This window comes from Ailuropoda melanoleuca, chromosome 2, assembly GCF_002007445.2.
Source record: "Ailuropoda melanoleuca isolate Jingjing chromosome 2, ASM200744v2, whole genome shotgun sequence".
NCBI lineage: Eukaryota > Metazoa > Chordata > Mammalia > Carnivora > Ursidae > Ailuropoda > Ailuropoda melanoleuca.
In genome coordinates, this window is record NC_048219.1 from 88,264,368 (window position 1) to 88,286,451 (window position 22,084).

The 22,084-nt window shown below is 49.2% G+C and overlaps 4 protein-coding genes across 9 annotated transcripts; 2 read left to right on the plus strand and 2 right to left on the minus strand.

Moving 5' to 3' along the window:
* Positions 1-3,291: 3,291 nt before the first annotated feature.
* On the plus strand, positions 3,292-6,169 carry TNFAIP8L2 (TNF alpha induced protein 8 like 2). 2 transcript variants are annotated; one of them, XM_034654266.1, is made up of 3 exons: positions 3,364-3,446; positions 4,536-4,759; positions 5,090-6,169. In XM_034654266.1, the coding sequence occupies exon 3, from the start codon at positions 5,095-5,097 to the stop codon at positions 5,647-5,649; it is 555 nt and encodes a 184-aa protein (XP_034510157.1). In that variant the 5' UTR covers positions 3,364-3,446; positions 4,536-4,759; positions 5,090-5,094; the 3' UTR covers positions 5,650-6,169. The 2 variants fall into 2 exon arrangements, with proteins under 2 accessions (XP_002919391.2, XP_034510157.1); XM_002919345.4 differs by lacking the exon at positions 4,536-4,759 and having other exon boundaries at positions 3,292-3,446.
* On the minus strand, positions 5,847-13,949 carry LYSMD1 (LysM domain containing 1). Of its 2 annotated transcripts, XR_856305.3 has the most exons (4): positions 13,315-13,949; positions 7,812-8,176; positions 7,218-7,422; positions 5,847-6,337 (listed from the first exon to the last, which is right to left on the minus strand). XR_856305.3 is itself a non-coding variant. In XM_002919344.4 (3 exons), exons 1-3 carry the CDS (start codon positions 13,492-13,494, stop codon positions 7,284-7,286), a joined length of 684 nt encoding a protein of 227 aa, XP_002919390.1. In that variant the 5' UTR covers positions 13,495-13,949; the 3' UTR covers positions 5,847-7,283. The 2 variants fall into 2 exon arrangements, 1 of the variants encoding a protein (XP_002919390.1); XM_002919344.4 differs by having other exon boundaries at positions 5,847-7,422.
* A 280-nt stretch (positions 13,950-14,229) lies between these two features.
* SCNM1 (sodium channel modifier 1) lies at positions 14,230-16,426 on the plus strand. Its single transcript, XM_002919343.4, has 7 exons — positions 14,230-14,439; positions 14,674-14,744; positions 14,987-15,075; positions 15,175-15,272; positions 15,387-15,475; positions 15,924-16,118; positions 16,266-16,426. The coding sequence occupies exons 1-7, from the start codon at positions 14,389-14,391 to the stop codon at positions 16,363-16,365; spliced, it is 693 nt and encodes a 230-aa protein (XP_002919389.1). The 5' UTR covers positions 14,230-14,388; the 3' UTR covers positions 16,366-16,426.
* A 670-nt stretch (positions 16,427-17,096) lies between these two features.
* On the minus strand, positions 17,097-22,059 carry TMOD4 (tropomodulin 4). 4 transcript variants are annotated; one of them, XM_011225134.3, is made up of 10 exons: positions 21,720-22,059; positions 20,520-20,684; positions 20,156-20,312; positions 19,723-19,839; positions 19,070-19,159; positions 18,758-18,888; positions 18,550-18,657; positions 18,010-18,153; positions 17,610-17,754; positions 17,097-17,215 (listed from the first exon to the last, which is right to left on the minus strand). In XM_011225134.3, the coding sequence occupies exons 2-10, from the start codon at positions 20,640-20,642 to the stop codon at positions 17,193-17,195; spliced, it is 1,038 nt and encodes a 345-aa protein (XP_011223436.1). In that variant the 5' UTR covers positions 20,643-20,684; positions 21,720-22,059; the 3' UTR covers positions 17,097-17,192. The 4 variants fall into 4 exon arrangements, with proteins under 4 accessions (XP_011223436.1, XP_019655317.1, XP_019655318.1 ...); XM_019799758.2 differs by having other exon boundaries at positions 21,692-22,059; XM_019799759.2 differs by lacking the exon at positions 20,520-20,684.
* Positions 22,060-22,084: the final 25 nt, after the last annotated feature.

The following is a 22,084-nucleotide window of genomic DNA, read 5'->3' on the forward strand; positions in this document are numbered from 1 at the left end:
TGTACATGGTTAATACCGTGCGCGCCTCTTCTATATGGCCACAAAAGCTAGTTTTCACTTGTGTCCTTTTTTGTTTTCCTAGCCCCCTCTTCTGATCTGTGTGAATTTTTTTTTTAAAGATTTATTTGAGAGAGAGAGAATGAGTGGGGGGAGGGGCAGAGGGAGAAACAGACTCGCTGTCGAGCAGGGATACAGACGTGGGGCTCAGGGAGCCAGACATGGGACTCAACCCTAGGACCTTGGGCTCATGACCTGAGCCAAAGGCAGACGCTTAACCAACTGAGCCACCCAGGCTATCTGTGTGAATTTTCATTGTAATCAGTGATCTTGCTTCTAAAAGCTTGTCTTTCCTCTTCTAATTTGCTGCTAATTATATGCTGTGGGTTCAGAGGTTACTCAAAATGGGTATAGATTAAGAGAAAATAAAAGACTTGCTCATGAATGAATTAAATGCACAATATTACATGTGACTGTTATGCTGCCACTATTTCCCCCTTATCTCCTGGCTCTTGGATGGGTCTTGAATTTATTCTTTCAGCCAACATTGATTGAGCACAATGTGTGCCAGCCAGTCTGCAGGCTCTAAGGCATCGTCCCTGCCCTCATGGAGTTCACAGGCTAGTGCGGATGCAAACTACAGTGAAGGGAGTCATTCTAAGAGGGAGGTAGACAGTTCTAAAGGACTATATATCAGAGGGTCTAATGTGGTTTAGGGACTCGTGATGGCTTCACAGATTCGACTATCCAGCTGAGGCCTGAAGGCTGAGTAGGAAGAGAAGAGGTGTGTGTGGGAAGAGTTCCAGGCAGACAGACAAGAAGTGGAAAAATCTAGAACACAGGACAAGGTGGAAGGAGAGGGACAGGAACCACACAGGGTGAGTACTGAAGGAACTGGGAGAATTGCAACACAGCTCTGACACAAGGGGCAGATAGAGCCAAGGACGAGGAGCAGACCCGAGGAGAAGTTGGGGAGGTCAGCGCATAGGGATTGGTAGCAGAATTCCGGATTCAGCAAATATCACTACATCTTCCTATAGTCACACTTCCCTTCTTCTTTTTCAATTAGATTGCACATTTCTTTTAAAAAGGACTTTCACTGTCCCTATTTGGGTAGTGCCACCTATGACTGTCCCCAGAACATAGACGAGTGAACTGATCAGAGGATATAGGAGGAGAATGCTGCCACATTCATTATGAGGTCGAACTCACTGCCTCATAATCTTGTGAGGTAATTAGCAGGAAAGGCACAGGCTTGGAAATCACGCAAGGCCCTCAGTCGGCCATTTAACTAGCTCTTGAATTTGGGGACAGACGATTTAATCTCTTGAAGCCTCGGCCTTTTCCAATCAGCAAACAGGGTACAGCGACATTTAATTCATAAGGGTACCAGAGAGTTAAATGAGGTCTTTACATAACATGGGGGAGAGTGCACTCAACAAATGCGAGCTCTGGTCTCTCCTCACTTCCCTCTCTAGAACTCCAGTCCACTCTTTTCTACCTGCTCCCGCACCTTGCCACTTAGCCATTCCTTCTCGGCACTTTGGAAGCCTTCCTCTCCACCTGCTCCTTCTGCTCAGCCTACAAACATCCTCAAACCCCAAGCTAAACGTAGTCCCTCTTTCAGTCCAGCCCCCCACCCTGAAGCTACCTGGAAAGTAGCTTGCTCTTCAACCCTTTACCATCATACTCCTCAAAGGAGTCGTCAGCATTTCCCAGTGTAGGTTGCGTCAGGGGCCCTCAGCTCTAGACCCTTCATTGAGAGATGGGAAAAAGGAACGGGCCAAGACTCAACCACTGTCTCCAAAAGGCACAACCCACGGTTGTGGCGTCAGTGCTGAGGGTGGCTTCTACTTCTGAACCTCAATTTACTCTTCAACTTTTGCCAACTGCCAATGTTCCAATCCTTCTGCTTCTACTGGAACTTCTTGTAAAATCATCAAAGCCCGAGGTCTCTTATCAGGCCTCATCCTGTGCTTAAGCAAGCTAAACCCTGACCTAGCAGGCCCTCCCACAGCTGAAAACTAAATGAACCCTCTAACCCATTCCCGCCGAGCTACTGATGTCTTTCCCCTGATGCAAAATGCCCAATGTCTCCCTACTGCCCACAGAAGTGTGAACGCTTGAGCAAGTCTCTTAAAGCCTACCACGATCTTTTTCCTTTCACTTCTTTCTCAGACAACCTGGGCTGCAGACATACAGAATAAATCAGCACTTCCTGAGTATACCCCATATTACCTTTATTTGTTGTATGGCTTATGCTTATTCCCATTGTCTGGGAAGCACTTCTCCCCCATCTCTGCCTTGTAAATAGTTGAATCCATCCTTCTCCTTCTGCCTCTTTGGCCCTCCTATCAGAAATAATCTAAACTTCTCTTTATTCTCATTATTCTTCCAATTTCTATTAAGTTAATGACATCATTTGACTTGCACTGTAGTTACATATGCTTAAGTTTATCTTCCTGACAAGGCTGTCTGATTCGTTGTTGGTTGTTGTTGTTGTTTTTTAAGATTTTATCTATTTCTTTGAGAAAGAGAGAGAGAGAGAGAGAAAGCTAGCATGAGTGGGGGGGGGGGAGAGGCAGAGGGAGCCCCGAGGCTGACTCCCCCCTGAGCAGGGAGCCCATCCCGGGATCCTGAGATCATGACCTGAGCCGAAGACAGACTCTTAACCAACTAAGCCACCCAGGTGCGCCAAGGATGATTCTTGATGGTAAATATTTTGGCCTCATTCAGAAACTGTAACTTACCTTCATTTCTGCATCCCTGTAGCAAGCTGCAAAACACAGCAAGTAGGCTTGTTTCCTCTAGTGGTTCAATGCTGTGCTGACACCTGGTGGTCACATCTGGTTTGGCCGCCCTGGCCCCCCACCTTCCTCTCTAGTATCAAGGGTGGGGACAGTCCACGCCACCCCTTACCCAGCCAGGTACTGGAAGTCTGTGCTCATGGTACCACCGCCCTGAGCACTACCCTTCCCTGGAGACTCCAGGAACACACTCACATCTGCCAGTCTCTGGCCCGCCTCTGGCATCTCCAGCCGAAGCTCAATTCAATCTTCAGAACTTTCCCCACTGACCCCTACCCTAGTAATTTATACTTCACATCCTTCCCAGTACCACAGACATATGAGAAGATCTCAAGGAACTGGACATCAAGGAAATAAAGAGGCAATCAATTTGAGAGCAGAGAATGTGCAATCCCTCCTAACCTCACAAAACCGAGGCTATTTCCTACAGAGTGCTATTCCTTCTAACCTTGGTTGCATTTCTAGGAGGCTCCTGGGCCACAGACCGTCTTAGGGACACCGGAGGTCGAGCACAGACTAGGTAGGCGGGGCTTGAGGGGTGGGGCCAAGCCGGAGGGCCTCTCACTTAGGAGCTTCTCCATTCTGTCAGTTCTCCCGGATCGGATCGTCCAAGGCAAGACTGGCACCCAGCACACACGGCAGGTGAGGGGCCGTCAATGACAGAAGGGTAGAGGCTTTAGGGGTGATGGTGGCAGAAGAGTCCCAGCTCTGTCAGCCTGAGCCTTCCATGTTGTGAGACTCTCACTTGACAGAATTCTTCGGTCCCCAGCAGAAGCCCAGCTCAGTCTCCCCTGGGGCAAGGCAGCCTCAGAAAGAAAGACATGGTTTGGGACAGTATGGAGGCAGGGCGGAGGTATGGGGGTGATATGGGTGCGTGACAGAGTACTGAGAGATGTGAGGACATCGTAGGAGACATGGAGGTAGACATAGGGCCAGAGGGAGAGCCTGGCCAGAGGATGGCAGGGTAGGACCCAGACAAGAGAAGAAGGGAGGCTGAAACAGGAGGGAGAAGACAGTGGGCCCGATGTGAGATAACCGTGGGTGCAACGAAGAGCTGGGTAATAGGAAGGCCAAGGAGGAAGGAAGGCTCACATGGAGCAATCTCCTCTTCCGGCTGTGGAGCCTGATCCACACAACCCCAGGCAAGGCCAGGAGCAAAAAGCAGGTTTCCAGGTTCCCACTGAACTCATACAGCGGGGAAGACCCTCCCCACGGCAGTACCCATCTCCCCTGTGTCTTCAGGCTTCCATTTTGGTTTGGGGGAGAGGGCGAGGCTGCTCCTCACTGCGGTCACAGCCACATCCTGCAGAGCAGGGCAGGGGGAAGTAAGAAGCAAAACAACCAGAACCACGGGCAAAGACCACGGGGACAGAAACCTGGATATGTGGCGGTGATGTGACACCAGGAGGGTCCCCGGTTCAGTCCCAGCAGAAGACAATGGGCCTCTAGTATTACCTGCCCCTGGAGGTGTTTGTTTCTCATGCCTCCTTAGTCCGCATCAACCTCATTGAAAGCATTCCAGGGAAGGAGGTTTCTTTGGGTTCTGTAGTTCGAAGCCCATTTTTATCATTTGCCAGTGGCTTTGGCCAAGTTGCTTGATTTCTCTTAGCTTCAGTGCTCTCATTGCAAGATGGGGACACCTACCTTAAAAGGGTTGGGAAGACTGGGACAATTTCCATAAAGCACTTGGCATATAGGTTCTCAATAAAGGTGAGTTATTATTTTTATCAGGATTCCTGGGACCCCTATCTCACTCACTTCCTTAAAAGCAGCATAGCACACGAGCTGCCACGGACTTTTGGAGTCAGGAAGATGGTTGCGTTTGATCTTGCGTAGATTATTTAAAGCAAGCCTCAGTTTGCTCGGCTGCAAAGCAAGGAGAGTAACAGCCACACCTCGCAGATGTAGGGTACCAGTCACTGTCCACAAAGGTCGCTGTGAGAACTAGCTGCCAGGTAAGCCTCATCTTCTCCCCTGTAGCGCAGCAACAGCCCACGTCCCCTTCAGACTTCACTTTCGGGGGCTAGCGTCCTGTGTGCCCTCAGGCCCCCAGCCAAAGCCATCACTGCCCCTCTGGGAAGCACAGAGATCAAGATTTCCTACAGTTCCACGGGAAAAGAAATGGGAAAAGGCATAGAAGACTGAGGGGGCCCAGGGGAAAAAGATGACAAAGAAAGATGAGAATGAGATAGAAACCAGAGAAACGGGGAAAAGCCCTTTCTCTTTCGAAGGAAGCCTGTGGCCTTTCTTCTAGCGACTGACCGCAGACCCCCTCCCCTTCCCAGGAACCATGGAGTCCTTCAGCTCCAAGAGTCTGGCGCTGCAAGCCGAGAAGAAGCTACTAAGTAAGATGGCGGGTCGCTCCGTGGCGCATCTGTTCATCGACGAGACGAGCAGCGAGGTGCTCGACGAGCTCTACCGCGTCTCCAAGGAGTACACACACAGCCGGCCGCAGGCGCAGCGGGTAATCAAGGACCTGATCAAGGTGGCCGTCAAGGTGGCCGTGCTGCACCGCAGCGGCTGCTTCGGCCCCGGCGAGCTGGCCCTGGCCGCCCGCTTCCGCCAGAAGCTGCGGCAGGGCGCCATGACGGCGCTCAGCTTCGGCGAGGTGGACTTCACCTTCGAGGCCGCCGTGCTGGCCGGCCTGCTGACCGAGTGCCGGGATGCGCTGCTGGAGCTGGTGGCGCACCACCTCACGCCCAAGTCGCACGGCCGCATCCGCCACGTGTTCGACCACTTCTCGGACGCCGGCCTGCTCACGGCCCTCTACGGGCCCGACTTCACTCAGCACCGGGGCAAGATCTGTGACGGGCTCCGGAAGCTGCTGGACGAGGGCAAGCTCTGAGCGCCCGGGGCCCAGCGCGCCCACCTCGGCCCCGCGGCGGACTGCGAACACGCCACCCAACGGGCTCGCTACCGCTGCTCACCTGCACTAACGCTTTTCAGTCTTCAGGCTTCAGGCCTTCCCCGGAGCGCTCCCGCCTCTGGGGCCACCCCACCCCCAAACTGCCGGTGGAGAAGAAGCGAAGCTGAGGGTTGGGGCCTCTCTCCCGCCCCAGCCCCAGGACAGGAAACAAAGCTGCCTGAAAAAGACGAACTGAAACTTGGATCTCTATTTCCCCCATAAGGGACATTTGAAACAGGGAAGCCCCCTCCCTTGTGAACCAGGGGAAGAGGGCATAGCCCATCTAACCCTTCAGGGGACACTAAAGACAGAAGGAGGAATGGGGGCCCCTCTGAGCCACCCTAGACTTCCAGCTCCAGGCAGAGCCTGGACAGATACCAGAGGCTCTGTTCCAGAGCGCAGGAAGAAGGGGCTAGGGCAGGGGAGATTCTCAAAGGGGAAATAAAACTACTAAAACATGCACAGGGCTCAATGTTTAATCTCTCCAGCTTCTTATACCCTACGACCATCACAGAGGCAAGAGATACAGAAAGACCACTTAATCTCACCTCTCACCATTTCCACACGGGAGACTGAGGCATACTTCCAAGTATCACTGGGGTTCCCTTGCCTACTTCTGCTTAAGCCACTTAAAAAAAAAAGAAAAAGAAAAGAAAAAAAGAGAAATCGTACCGCAGATCAGTGCTACAAATTGCAAATAAATATGCAGTGAGGAGCAAGGCATGGATCAACAGGCTCTGGTAGGAAGGGAGTGTAACAAAGAAACGCCCACGACACAAAGTCTCCCCCAACTGTCCTCTTCTTCAAACTCCAAGGTAATTCTTCTTTCATCCCTTAGCCTCACACAGGCTGAACAGGGGAGCAGGTTAGAAGGGTGAACTGGTGGCATAGAGAGTTCCGGTCCCTACATTGCTGTTTTTTCTCAGAGCAAGAGTTGTGAAAAAGTTATGAACTGGTTAGTCAAAACTGAGCCCAAATTCTTTGAGATTGGGGGAAAGGCCCAGCACTGTCTGCCATTCTCTGCAGAAGGGCTAGATCACAGACTGCCCCAACCTCAGTAACATGCTTGCCTAAAAGGTGGGGAAGGTGGGGAACCAGCAGTCACTGGCTTGCTGTTCCTGGATTCCCCTCACCCCAGAGCTATAGAAATCCCATTTTTCAGTTACAAGAGGGAAACAAGAAGATACAGCAAATAAATACTACTTCAATATAGCACCAAATAAATTAGGTAACATAGTCGGAAATGGGGAGGAGGCTGGGGGTTGGGGGAGTCCTTGTCTCCCTACTCTAAGGCCAAGGAATGGTAAAAGGGATAGGAAAGGCAGCAGGGATGTAAAAAAAGCCTTCTGAATCTAAAAGACAGCTCTAGATTCAGCCGAAGAACTGAGGAGGGTTCTATTCCCCATCCCCAACAAAGCTGCCCCAGGCCAAGGAACTCTAGATCGACAGGCTGGGAAGATGGCAGGAGGGAGGGAGGTGGGCTGGGAAGCCATGTTCTTGAGCCTCACCTCGGGCTCCTCTCCCCTTAAGTTGCTCCTTCAACATCTTGCTTCTCTCACTCAGTTCTGGGGACATCAGAGTTTGAAGATTTCATCCTCCTGGTCTCGAAGCATCCGGGTCCGAGAGGTCCGGGTCAGTGGCACCGGACCCAGGACTGCTCGCTGCTGCACCCGAGGGGAGCTCAGGTGAAGGCCTGAATCCTCCCCAGGTACCCTGCAGGTGAGGAAAGGGGGCAAAGCGAAAGGTCAGGGGAAGAACCTGAGAAAGGGGCCAGTGAAGAGGTCCATGGGGAGCTGTCCTCCCCGCCTAATATACATGAGCTGCTTGCTCTGAGATGGAGTCTCATTACCCTCTCGATAAATTCTAACCCTAATGCTCCTTCACTGATCATCAGAACTACAGCAACACTCATCTATTTTACCCCAGTGAGAACAAAGAACCATTTCCTGCTGCTCTACCCATCCCGACAGCCACTGGCTCTGTTGTTTTAGGGCCACCTGGGCGAAAGGCTTTACCTTGCTTCGCTTGCTTACTTGTGTGTCTGGTAAGGTAAGGATGAAGAAATCTATGGGAGGGCTTAAAAGGAACTATTCAAGACTCACCCACTTTCCCCCTTTTTCAGCTTCTGGGCAGCAGCCTTCTTTGACAGGCTGATCTGTGAATCAAGCTTCTTAAGGAAATCAGAGGCAGAGAGGTCATGGATGGGAGTTGGGGGTTCCCGGCCAGGTGTGGGAAGGACTTCCCCGTTAGCACGTCCTGAACCTGTCTCTTGTTTCTTCCTGTCAGCTGAGTGTGGGCGAACTTCATCCTTACTTGACTGTGCCTCTTCCTCTCCATCCTTCTCTTCCTCAGAATCCAAGCCATTGAACAGGTCTCTGGGCTCTGTCAGGATGGGGATGTAGAGGGTTTTCTTCAGGAAGATGGAGTCATTAGTATAAAGGCGGTTTGCACGCTTAATCTGTTCCATCTTTAAAAAAAAGTCACCGCAATTAATGACAGTAATAGTGATCAATCTTCTCTCTGTTCAGCATCTCATGCCTTTTAAAGGGATTGTACAGAGTCTTATCTGAGCCTATAACAACCAAGCTAAAGTACAAAGGGTTGATATGAATATCATTCGAATATCATTCCTATTTTATTGATCAGCAGTTTCCATACTTTTTGGTGTTAGGGTCCCCTTACATTATTAAAAACTATTGAGGAAAAAAAGCTTTCATTGATGTAGACTATAGCTATCCACATTAAGATATTATAAATTAAAACTGAACAAACTGAAAAACGTGTACTTATTTTAAAATAACCCATTACAGGGGCACCTGGGTGACTCAGTCAGTTAAGGATCTGTCTCTTGATTTCAGCTCAGGTCATGATCTCAGGGTCGTGGAAATGAGCCCCAGCTCAGGCTCCTTGCTCAGCAGGCAGTCTGCTGGAGACTCTCTCTCTCCTTCTCCCTCGGCAGCCCCCCCATGCTCGCTCTTGCTCTCTCTAAATTAAATAAATCTTAAAAAAATAAAATAACCATTACATGTTAACATAAATATTTAATGGAAAATAACTATTTTCTAAAACAACAACAAATGGAGCAAAAAGAGAGGCACCACTTTACATTTGTGCAAGTCACTTTAATGTCTGACTTAACAGAAGACCACAGAAGATTCTCCTATCTGCCTCTACATTCGATGGGCTGTAATATTAAATGTCTTGTAGCTTCCGGAAAATATAGTACACTCATGAGAAGGAGAATGAAAAAGACCCTTATTATCATTACTATGAAAATAGTTTTGACCTTGTCGATCCCTGAAGAGTCTCAGGGACTCCAAGGGATCCCTAGACCTCACTTTAAGACCTTCTGTTAAATTGGGGGCACCTGGGTGGCTCAGTTGTTAAGTGTCTGCCTTTGGCTCAGGGCGTGATCCCAGTGTTCTGGGATCGAGACCCACATCGGGCTCCCTGCTCTGCTGGGAGCCTGCTTCTTCCTCTCCCACTCCCCCTGCTTGTGTTCCCTCTCTCGCTGGCTGTCTCTATCTCTGTCGAATAAATAAATAAAATCTTAAAAAAAAAAAAAAAGAACTTCTGTTAAAGATGAAGGAACTAAGGCTTCAAGAGATGAAGTTACTTGCCTAAGACTATCCAGCAAGTTAATGACAAAGCTAGAACTGGAATTCTGGGCCTTTCTACTCCTTCTGGGGATGCTTTTCACACTAATATTAGTAATTTCACTGACCACATATTTATTTAGTACAGATTTATTCATCACCGAACATAGTGATTGGCATTACCTTCCACTAGCCACCCAAGGTAGAAATATCAATGCCATCCTTAACTCATTCTTTTCTTTCACCACCCACACCCAACTGGTCAACAAAAATGCTGCGAAAATCTCTCTCCTGTCTAGTCTGATCTTCATGTTGGCCGCCATCACCTTAGAACAGATTCTTAATATTTCTCACCTGGGTATTACAATGGTTTTTTTTTTAACTGGTCTTCCTTTCTCCATTTCTATGTATCTCCACCCTGCTAACATCTATCTTTCTAAAAAATTTAATCCGATCAACCTACTATCCTGCTTATCAACCTCCAATGGCTCCCCAATGGCTCAGAGATTAAATTCAAATTAGAATTCAAGGGTTCTCAATCTACCCCCATTAAATGTCTGGCCTCATCTCTCTTCCTCTGCCACCTACACATTTTGCCATCCCGAACTCTTCATTTTTTTTCTGAACATTTTATGATCTTTCTCACCTTTGTGTCTTTATCTACCTAAAACACTTCACCGCCCCCTTCTCTGCTGGGAAAATGTCTTCTCATCAACTATCACTCCCTTTGTGTTACCTTCTCCAGAGCTCCCAAGGAATACTGTAAATAATTCTGTATAATACCTACCCTATTATATTGTTATTCACCTCTTTGCATATTTGTCTTGCCCAAACTCTGTGAGTCCTTTGAGGGCAGGGATGCTGTTTCTGTATCCTAAGGCACTCCTCAGCATCACACAAACTTGGCACACAGCAGAGGTTCATTAATGCTTTTTGAGTAAATAAACTAGATAACAAAATATAGAAACCGCAAATGTAGTATGTTAGTAAAAATCTTATGCTATAATGTGTTTAAAATAAAACTGGATTAATTTGAACAATAAAAAAAGTTAAAATTGGCTTGCAGGTTCGTACCTTTATTTTGCAAAGTGCTTTGATGCTATAAATTTTATTTTGCCTAGATAATATCCTAAGTCCCCAGCTCCAAGATGCTATGAATTCTGTGAATTTTCTGGTGCTTTTATTATTTCCCAGAAATACTATATAAGGCAACATCATTCCCCCTTTTGAAAGGATGTAACCAAAGCCGAACCCCAGAGGAGTCCTAGGCTGCTGAGCCAGACTGCTGAGCTAGAAAGGCCATTAGAATCTGTTTAGTTTAACAGAGCAGTTCAAAGTGAGGATTTTAGAATGAGACAACCTGGTCTGAATCGTAGCTCTACTAAGTAGACTTGTAGTCTGCAGCAAGTTATCTCCCTAAGCCTCGCTTTCCTTATCTTCAAACATCTGGGGACTAGTTACACCCACTTCATAAAATCTTATGGAGATAATATGAGATAATATATAGAACTTGGCACATACTAAGTGTTCGTTAATGACAGGTAGATGATAACTCAGGTAATTATGATTATTTAATACCTCTTCCTCATTTTACAAATGGTAAGGAAAACGAGGTCCCAGACAAGTGAAGTGACTTATGCAGGTACTCAGCTAGTAAGCAGCAGAATGAAGCCAGAACCTGGAACCCTTCACTAGACTACAGAGATATTTTGTACTCAGAGGGTATAGGGCTGTAAGAAAACCTCCATAAATAGGGGCGCCTGGGTAGCGCAGTCGTTAAGCGTCTGCCTTCGGCTCAGGGTGTGATCCCGGCGTTCCGGGATGGAGTCCCACATCGGGCTCCTCCGCTGGGAGCCTGCTTCTTCCTCTCCCACTTCCCTGCTGTGTTCCCTCTCTAGCTGGCTGTCTCTCTGTCACATAAATAAATAAAAATCTTTAAAGAGAAAAAAAAAAAAGAAAAAAAAGAGAAAACCTCCATAAATAATTGCTGATTTACCAGTGGCACGGTTTCCTTCTTTGCACAGCTTCTGAGCCTCTGCTGGGATGGAGGGGCTACTCAGTACTTTCATATCCACGCCTTTGTTTAGCCCATGGCCTCTACTTGAAATGTTCACGTTCCTACCCTCCCAATCTCCACCTGTGGAAATCTCAGCCATGTTTTCATTCATTCAAAAAACATCTATTAGCTTCTATGTGCTGGGGACTATGCCAGACTCCAGAGATATAAAATTGAAAGAAAATAGTTCCATCCCTTAAGGAAAGTACAGGTTATTGGAAAGACAAACATATAAAAGGTATAAACAACTGGATTATAGGTTTGTAGAGAAGCTACAGGAAGAAACTTCTAAATCTTTCAAGGCACCTTAAAACTCCCTTAAAACCTACACTTATGTCCTTCCTTGTCCCTTTCCAAATAAAAATTAATCTTCTTTTCTTATTTCCAACCCTTTGTTAATACCTCTACAAAATCACCACATTTTGTCACCTGCAATCATTTTCCACGTCCCTATTCATTTCTCACTAGACTACAAATTACATGAGGGCAACAACTACATGTTTTATTTATGTTTCTATCTCTTGGGATGTTTAGAACAGTACTTAAACATACCAAGCATAGAAATGTTGGCCAGGGGTGCCTGGGTGGCTCAGCTGCGGTTGAGCATCAGACTCTTGATCTCTGCTCAGGTCATGATCTCAGGGTGGTGTGATCGAGCCTGGCATCTGACTTCTGTGTTTAGCAGGGAGTCTGCTTGACATTCTTTCTCTCCCTCTCCCTCTGGCCCTCCCCACCCTGTGCTTTCTCTCTCTAAAATAATAAATAAATAAATCTTTAAAAAATGTTGGCTAAAAAATTTTAAAAAATAAAAAGAAATGTTGGCTAAATTTGACAGGATATGGGGAAAAACTCATCAGTTTCAATGCAATGCATTTTTACACCTATTAAATATATTGCACACCTGGACTGAAATGCCTGGTGTAGAGAGTACCTGTTTTGCACCAAGCAGGCCACCCTACTGGAAAGAAGCCAGAGCACTGAGGAATAAAAAAGAACCAGAAGAGGGGCGCCTGGGTGGCGCAGTCGTTAAGCGTCTGCCTTCAGCTCAAGGCATGATCCCAGCGTTCTGGGATTGAGCCCCACATCAGGTTCCTCCGCTAGGAGCCTGCTTCTTCCTCTCCCACTCCCCCTGCTTGTGTTCCCTCTCTCGCTGGCTGTCTCTCTCTGTCAAATTAATAAATAAAATCTTTAAAAAAAACCAAAACAACAAACCAGAAGAGATAGAGTTTAAAAACTTAGAACCAGGGGCACCTGGGCGGCTCAGCAGATTAAGCGACGGACTCTTGATTTCTGCCCAGGTCCTGGTCTCAGGTTCCTGGGCTCCAGGCCTGCCTGTGAGTCTGCTTGGGATTCTCTTTCTCTCTCCCTCTCCCTCTGCCCCCCACCCAATAAATACCTAAATCTTAAAAACAACAACAACAACAACTTAGAACTAGAGTGGTTAGAGTGCTGGTCTCATCAAAACTTAGAAACCAGCTCTCCGTTGTTTGCTGTAAATGTTTAATCACTTGCAATTAAAAAGTTTCTATGTGGTAAATAGTACGAGCTTTGGAGTCAGACCTCTCTGAATTCCCACTCTAACACTCATTAGTTATTTGACCTTGGTCAAAATGGTTAGCCAGTCTAGGTCTCAGTTTCTTCATCTGTAAACAGGGGACAATAATTGTATGCTGGATAGGGATGTGAGAACCAAATGAGCCAATGTATGTAAAGCCTCTAGGATAAAGACTGACATCATAAATAGAAACAGCTCCCCTCCCCTGGGATAGTGGCACAGGATCTGTCCCAACCAGACAGGGCAACACTGAGATGGGAAAACAAAAAGATAAAGGTGAATCACCACAACACAACTAGGAAAATTTCAGGGAACGCTGCCTAGAAGGGTCATTACATTCTAATGAGGAATCAATTTCTTCTAAATGGTTGTCTGCATCCCGATCGTGGAAGACTCACCGTCACCCCGTATTTGAGTGCTAGTCCAGCCAGGGTGTCTCCGGGGGCCAACTGATGCTCCAGGCGTCTTTCCCTCACCGGGGAGCAGGCGGATTGCACCAGGCTTCCGTAAGAACGAGCCCGGCTCCCTTGAAGCAGTCCTGACCCCCCGAGGGGGGCCTGTCTAGAGGGAGAAGCCATCTCCTCACCCTGCCGACAGCTGGGGTTGCAACTAAGGGAGGCCTGGCTAAGTGCCCGATAGTGACGAGAGTGGCGTCTAGGAATGGCTATCCAAGAGATTCTTTTCTCCTCCTAACTCTCCGCCTCCCCCGGCACTACGCGTCCCCTCAGCTCTCGTTTGTCCTCCTTCCAAGCCTCCTTCCCACAAATCTGTGTCCCGAGTATTCAGTCCCTACCTGAGTCTATCCTTAGCACCCCGCTGACTTTCAACACTCCCACCACAATTCTCTACGTTGACCTCTGACCTTTGAACTGTAGCTACCCTCCTCCACACTCGTCTCCGTTTGCCCCCCCGCCCCCGGTCGGGCAGCCCCGGCCTCCTGGGTTACCCCCACCCCCTGGCTCCGCCCCGTCCGGGGGTTGGTCCGCTGGTGTCAGGAATAAATCCGGCCCACCCCTGGTGGGCTGTCGGCGGCAGAGGAGGCGCGCGTGGTGACCTTGAGAGTTTGTAGTGCACTTTCCACTTAGAGATCCTCCAAGGCCCGCTCCGCATCAAATCTGTCACAGCATCAAAATCGATCTCCACGTTTAGGTTCTTGTCTCTCCAGACGCCTCGAATCAGCCAAGACGCGGGGGCCGGGAGCCAGCTGGGCGGCAAGCTCTTAAAAGACTTCATTTCCCAAAAGGCCCCGCGCGTGCAGGGTCGCCGGGTCGCGCAGGAAGTGCGGTCTCCTCGGAGGGCTGTGGGCGGGCTTTCGGATCGCGCTGTGCATTCAGGGAAGCGCTTCCAGCGAAGTAAGGAGGCCAACCGGGAAGAAACCCGAAGGAAAAAGGAGGCCCATTCTTGCTACGGTGGCCTGGAAGGAGTGGCGGAGGCGGCTCAGGAGAATTGCTCGCTTCTGGGACTCTGTCGGAATGTCTTTCAAGAGGGAAGGGGATGATTGGAGTCAACTCAATGTGCTCAAAGTAAGCACGAGAGGAGAGCGTCGGGAGTAGTTTCACTGCCCTGTGGAGAGCTGTTTTGTTGCTCTGGCAACAGCTGCGGGGGGGAGCGGGAGGGAGCGACTAGAGCTGGGTAGTGACCCCTTCTTCGCCCTGTGATCTCTGTTCTCATGGTCCTTATTCCCTTTCAATCCTCGTTCCGGTCGTTTCCCTTCCGTGCCTCCTATCCCGCCGATCCCGTCCGGTTGCCCGCTGTAGAAACGAAGAGTCGGGGACCTGCTGGCCAGTTACATCCCAGAGGATGAGGCGCTGATGCTACGGGATGGACGGTGAGGGCGAGGGGCGATCAAGCCTGAGGCTTCTGCGGTTAGAGGCTTAGTAAAATTTTGTTATCGAGGGGGAGAGCGGGAGTATCTAGGATTCTTTGGTGGGGAGTGAGGGACAGGGATGTGGGTGGTGGAGATTGGGACACCTCAGAGTTTGGTTTTGGAAAGGATTGCTAGGTCAAGGTGGCACCTACAGCCCAGACCCCACTCACCCGGGACCAAATATCTTCTCTCCTCGTCTCCAGCTTTGCTTGTGCCATCTGTCCCCACCGACCTGTACTGGACACCCTGGCCATGCTGACTGCCCACCGTGCAGGCAAGAAACATCTGTCCAGTAAGTTTGAAGGAAGACGGGGTTAGAGAATAAACCCTCCAAATCTCTGCAGATCACTCTTGCCGTTCTGTTTTTAATTCTCTTCCCCTCTGTCCTCAGGCCTGCAGCTTTTCTATGGGAAGAAGCAGCCAGGAAAGGGAATGGAGCAGAATCCAAGACAACAGAATGAATTGAGGCGATCAGAGGCCAAGGCTGAGGTAGTCAGGGAAGGGGGTTGTGTGTGTTTCAGGTGGTCCTGCTGCACACCTTAGGCTTGAAGGGCTTTGCCTTTTTTCTGAAGACTCTGACTCTGTTTCCCATCTCCATACCAGGCTCCTCTGTTAACCCAGACTCGACTTACCACCCAAAGTGCTCTGCACAGAGCTCCTCACTATAACAGTTGCTGCCGCCGGAAGTACAGGTCTGTGGGGTGGGAAAGCCCACCCAGAGGTAGAGAGGGACAGAGGAGATAGATGCCTCTAAAATCATGGTATTGCAAATTGTATTCTTAGGAATACTAGTATTCCAGAGATGTTATCTGGTATTTCAGAAAAAAGAGAATTTTGCCTTCTTTTTTTTTTTTTTTTTTTTAGTTTCGGAAATGGCACTTTGTAATTTTACTTGAAGAATAGTAATATTAATATATTTGAAGGGCTCTACAAAGTCTTGAGATTTAAAAAAAAACCTCAAAAATTTTAACCTAGCTTTTTAAAAATTCATTTGATTCCAAAATTCTTTTTTATGCAGGACACTTATTAATGTCTTGAAGAACACAGTTTAGGAAGCACTGCTGTAAGGGGTTGGGAGTTATAGGAAAACTGGCCCTTTTCCTCTATCACTTTTATAGATGTTGATTCTTCTCTACCCAGACCAGAAACCCCTCGTCCCTCTGTCTCCCATTCCCCTTTGCCACCCCCAGAGGTTGAGTCTGAGCGTGGGAAGATCACTAGGGAACCCATGCCTGGGGCTAGCCCACAGGCCAAAGAGTCAGCAACTGTCTCATCCCCTGCACCCATGAGCCCCACGAGAAGACGAGCCCTGGATCATTACCTCACCCTTCGAAGGTGAGTATGCAGAATCACTTTCTTCAAGTTTTCCGTTTTCTCTCTGACTCTCCTTACTTAAGTCCTTCTCAGTTTTTTTTTTTTAAATCCCCATTAACTTCTTAAACCTCTTTTCCTGATCTATTCTATTTTCTCTGATATTTTTAGCTCTGGATGGATCCCAGATGGACAAGGTCGATGGGTAAAAGATGAGAATGTTGAGTTTGACTCTGATGAAGAGGAACCCCCCGATCTCCCCTTAGACTGACGCCCTCTTTCCCCCTTCAGTTGACAAATAAATTTCCTCAGGCTCTGGGAGCCTAACTTCCCTCGAGTCTGCTTCCTTGTCCCATTTCAGGATTTTATTGGTGGGTTTTTTAAAAGTAGGCTGCACACCCAATGTGGAGTCCAAGGTGGGGCTTGAACTCATGACCCCGAGATCAAGACCTGAGCTGAGATCAAGAGTCAGATGCTTAAGTGACTGAGCCACCCAGGTGCCCCCCATTTCAGGATTTCAAATCTGCATTCTCAGCCTGGCTAACTCTTCCCTGCAATGTACACGGCTCCCCATACTTCCAACCCCTCCCCCACCTTCCACCAAAGTCATGCCAAGCGTCAGCTGCACGCAGCCCGATGCCCTATTAATAAGTCTGTCAGAAGGAGGTCTTTGCCCTTCATGTTGTCTGCCTTCTTCCCCACCTCCACTCAAAGTCCTTTCCTCCTTCAGATCACATGAGGGTTGTGGGTAGGCACCAGGGGACCTGGCCACATCTGGAAAGAGGGCTGGGGTAGGTACCCTATGAGCGCAGAAGGGACTAACTGGCATTGGCAGGGCCATGGGGAACACCAAGGGAGGGAGCTCCCCCACCTCCGCCTAGTAACTTGAACCTCCCTGCCTGCTGATCCCCAGAGTATAAATAATCCCCTGATGAACTGGCAGTAACCCTTGGGGGTTAGCGCCAAGATTCCCACCCCAAAGCCCAAGGAAGGAGGCAGGCAGAGTGGACAGAAGGGCCTTTATTTACAGGAAGGGGGAGAGATGAGGATTTAGGCATTCATGGCTCCCAGCTCTAGTTGGTAAAGGAAAAGGTAGTGTTATCTCTTTTTTTGCTGGCGACCTGTAACAGGAAAGAGTAAACACAAGTCTTTGTTCCATCTCTTGCTTCCTGCAAGAGTGCTCTTCCACTTTCCAGTTCCTTGGCCAGACTCATAAATAGGTAATGTCTTAGGCCAGCAAGCATGCACACCCCACATTAACAAAGCCAAATAAGGAATGACATGGCAAGTAAAAATGCCATGCCCACAAACAGGTATGTCTAGATTCTTTTCCACCTTTCTACAGGTATAAATTTGGGGCAGGGGACTTTTCTATCTACTTTCTGGTCACTTACGGACTTCTCACGTGACTGTTGTTTTGGCAGCACCCCAGGGTGTTAGTCACTAAGTCAGCTTTCAGGAGGACCCACTACCTCCTTGCCCTTTCCCCCACACAACATGTCTGCATTTACTCACGTAGTTCATTGTTCCGGGTCATGGCCTGGGCTGCCCGAGCTCGTGGCCCCTGCTGTGTAAAGTGGTAGCCAAAGCGAACAATGGAGGGACATTGTTCAAGCACGGTGGCCATCTCCATTTCCACTGCATCACCAGGCCACTGGCGCTGGGGGAGGGAGAGAGGAGACCTGTCAGCCACCCACTCTGTGTTGTTCATTGTCCCCCACCAACCATTTGGGGGGACAGAGAAGGTTGTTTCGTCACAGTGAGTGATGAGAGGTACTGACTTGGCTCCCTTCATAGAGACAATGAAGAGGAGAATTCAGATAAGATCAGATGAGATCCTGACCCAGTGGCTGCCCCACGGAAGAGACTCAGTGAAAATAGCTGAATGCAAAGACCAGGGGAAGGGAATGCTGACCTGGTTGTCTACACGGAGCTCAGTGAGTGTGGCATTTTCCCGAACTGCCTTCAGCACAGCCATGAGCCCTGTGCTGCTGATGAAGTTGGATTCAATGTTCAGGCTCTGTAGGCTACGGTTCTCACGCAACATGTCTGCCACCGCCTGGGTAGTAGGGACTTGGGTTAGGATTAGGGGATAGTTTCACAGATGACTGAGGAGAGGAAGAACAGGAGCAAGAGAGAACACAGCTCTTTGAGAAGGGTCCTTCAGCTGTAGGTGGGGCTAGAGGGAGACGGAAGAGAGCGCAGGTAGTAGGCAAAACACAGAGGTTAAGCTTGCGGTGGAGTTGGTGGGCTGAAGAGAGGGCTGTGGCTCTCTGAGAAGGTGATCTGAGGATTTCAGAGCAATGAGCCATAGGACTGAGGGTAGAGTCTCCATCAGGCTACCCTAAGAGAACACGATGGGAGTAGCGCCCCCAGCACAGCCCCTCATGACAGCACTGGCAGGGGTACATGTCAAGGTATGGGGAGAGGGCTAGGGAATTTCAAGGTGCCTTACATTGGCAATGGGGTCACCACTCCTTGTGGCCACCAGACTGAAGCTCCGGACGTACGTATTTGTCTTCATTGCCTCACATAACTCAGTTAGCATGGGTATCGGGATGTCCTGTCAGAGGGGAAGAGATGGCAGGCTAAGGGACTCACATATCTGGGATTCACATGGTTAAATGGGAATTTATTATTTGAAGATTGGGGGGGTCGGATACCTGTATGTTATTGAGGTTCACCTCCTCCAGCTCCTTGTCATTGTTTCGAACACTCTTTAGGATCTCCTCGATGTTCGTAGGATTTGGGGGCTCATCTGGCACTGGCTTATACTTGTCAGGCTGCACCACACCTGGTGGGTGAGGGCCACAAGGAAACCCCAACATGTCCCCCACAATCTCCTCCCCATTTGTTCTCTTATTATTCATGTACCACATTCTCTCCATGACCCCCGTTTCACCCTTTGCTACCTCTCCTCAGACCTTGGGACTGCCTGCCGAGGCCCTGGGTGCCATGCCCCCAGACACACTCACTGCTGATGCCTTCCGTGTTGCAGATCTCTCCACTGCAGATGGCATCATAGTATTGCTTGTTGCTCATCAGCGTGTACATGCCCAGAATGGCTGGAGAGAGCAAGTACAGGGGGATAGGGGTCGGTTACCAGTCCCCCTCCGTCCTCATTCTGAATCGGTGGTAGTTTTAAAGCCTGACCTCTTCCACTCTTCCAACGAGGTTCCCACTCTCCCTAGGTCCCGAGTTCCCTTCCATGAACTGCTTAAGGTGGTGGTTTGTAAAACTTTGAGACAGGGCTAAGGAAAGGTCCCTAAGGAACCCCTAGAGGGTGAGGGAGGGAAAAACGACAGTGTTTCACATTCAGAGAAAAAAAAAAAAAAGGAAAAAAGGGTGAGGGAGTCTGTCAGACTTCCTCCTGTTTTCAGCCAGGATAGTTCCACTTTTTTCTGCTTTAAAATCCCTGTAAAATTGCCTTTGAGATGTGAACTTATTAAATTAAAAAACGAATGAGTGAATATATAAACAAACAAAAAATTAAAAACCACGACCTGAGGCTTTCTCTAACATCCATGTCCTTCCTCACTAGTCCCATGCCCTGGGTCGGAACCCCTGCCCCTGGTGTCCCAACCCCTGCCCCTGGTGTCCCTACCCTCAACTTGCCACGGCTGCCCACCTGCAATATCACACATTTCCGCGTCCGTGGCATTGGCCAGTGCCTCTTCCAGTTCGGGCTCCAGAGTGATCTGCTCCTGTACAGGAATCTCTCTCTTGGGCTGAATATAGGGTTTCCCTGATGGGGAGATGAAGGATGGTTCAGGTAGAGGTCATGTCTCCTAAGATCCCGGTCTCCAGCTTCCTTTCCTTCTCCAGGAGGTGGAGGTCTGGGTCATTAGGGGCCACTGGAAAGCCTGAGTTGTCTACCAGCTCAGAACTCTGGGTCCCCTGACCTCTTCTAAAAGTTGAAGAGTGAATGATGGCATGTAGGTGTCAGGGTGGCTGAGTCCCTGGGCAGCTAGGAGCTGGAAGGTGAGAGGGAAGCTGGAGGGGGTACACTTGAGAAACAACCATTTGGGTTTTGGTAGGCATGGTTGTTAGGGTTTCCATACCCTTCTTCTCGCCTGTGAAGGGCACCAAGTCATCACGCTCTTTGACCTCTAGTGCCTGCTGCTCCAGGTACTGCAAAAGGGCATCCCGGTCCAGCGGCCCCGTTGGACTCTTCTTTGTCTGGTCACGTTGTCTTAGTCCAGCTGGCAGGAGCATGTTCTTAGGGATGAGTTTTGGGGAGCAAGTCAGACCGTTTCTCTGATCTGGGGCACCTCCAGGGGTCCCTAAAACATCTACGGACACCTTTTCCCTGACCCCCTTGGGACTCCAAGCCCTGTAGGCAGCCCTGGTCTTAGCCGCCCAGGGCCCCTCACCCTTCCCAGATGCCTGGAGACTGCTCCTGGTTCCCTGTGCTGGGGCCCCTACCTCGGGGTCCATCTCCTGTAGCTCGCAGTCCAGCTGCTCTAGCTCCTCGGGGCTCAAGGTCCTTAGGATCTCATCTTCATCTATGTCTCTGTATTTCTCCAGTTCCTTCTGATACGATGACATGATGGCCCCCACCCCCTCCCCACTGTGTGGCACTCACGGAGCCTGGGGGACATGGGGAAAGTGATTGGATAATGGAAAGATGTACACAGACACAACAGGACACAGACCAGCCAGGGGGCAGAACGGTGAACTAGATGCCTTGGAGGTTAGAGATCTAGTTGGGCATGGAAAGATGGGGGGAGGTTAGGTTGCTTGGTTAGAATCAGAGCTTCCTTCTTCCTGCTTCCCCAGCTTCAACCACTCTGGATGGGGATCCCAGGCATCCAAGCTGGATTTGTCTGCCCATTGTCTGACAGAGAAATCCTGGCAGCACCCTCCCCTATAACCTCGCCTGTTGGTGCCTCTTGCCCAAGCACAGCTGCCAGGGCCCCTGCCAACACAGCTGGCCCCATGCCCAGTTCCTATTGAAAGGAAGGGGGGCATACAGAAAGCTTCAGGCAAATTTCTCCTCTCTTTCCCATAATCCAGGCTTTTTCCTAAACTGGTTTAAGAAAGTAAAGGGGGTTGAGGGGAAATGAGACTGTCCTCTTACCCTACCCTCATTTCCTCTTTTATTGTGGGGGAATCAAGATTTCATTTTCTGTTTGCTAAAACTCTAAATCCCAAGGGAAAGCAAGGGCTCAGAGGAGCTGGGGGACTTCCAGGTTGGGGGAAGGGTGGTATGGTTTCAGGAGAAGGGACTGAGTCCCCATAATTTGTCCCTGGCTTTGGACGGGAAGGTGACAGCAGACCAGTGGTTGGGAAGTGCCTTCTAAATGCGATAAAGTTTCTCTAAAAACAGTGGGAAGATTAAACTTGCACAGTCTTTTACATTATGGGAAATACACACAAGCTACATATACACACCATGCCAAATATGAAAGATCCAGAAAGTGTGTGAGATACTTGCATTGACAATGTAAACTACGGTTAAGAGATAGGACGGACGGTGGCAGAAACATATGCCGAGGGACAGAGACACACTTCGTATCATTCCCAATAGGAGCCACCCCTCTCCTCCCATCTCCCACCAGGCTCTGATCCATAAGCCCCCTGCCTTCCCCACCTACCAGTCCTGGTGGCCACCTCCCTTCTCACCTCCCCTTCTGTCGGTTGGTCTGTCAGTGCTACTGGAGTACTGTCCCAGCAGCAGGAGCCCGGTGCCGGGGAAGAGGGTAGGGGAACAGTGAGCTCAGCATTTTATTATTTTAGCTCTGGCCAGGTGGGGGGTAGTGGGAGATCACATATACACAGCCCCCATACCCTGCCCGGCCCTGAGAGCCTCTAGTGGCCACTAACAGCCATGGCACTTCCTTCCCTTCTGCGTAGAAGCCTGAGTCCTAGAAACTGTTCTAGGAGAATCACATAGTTCCTACTCATTTGGTGCCTTGCTATATTCAAAGTGAATATAAGGTGATATAAAGGTAAGTATAAGAATTTTGTTTGGATGTCTAATTTAAAGG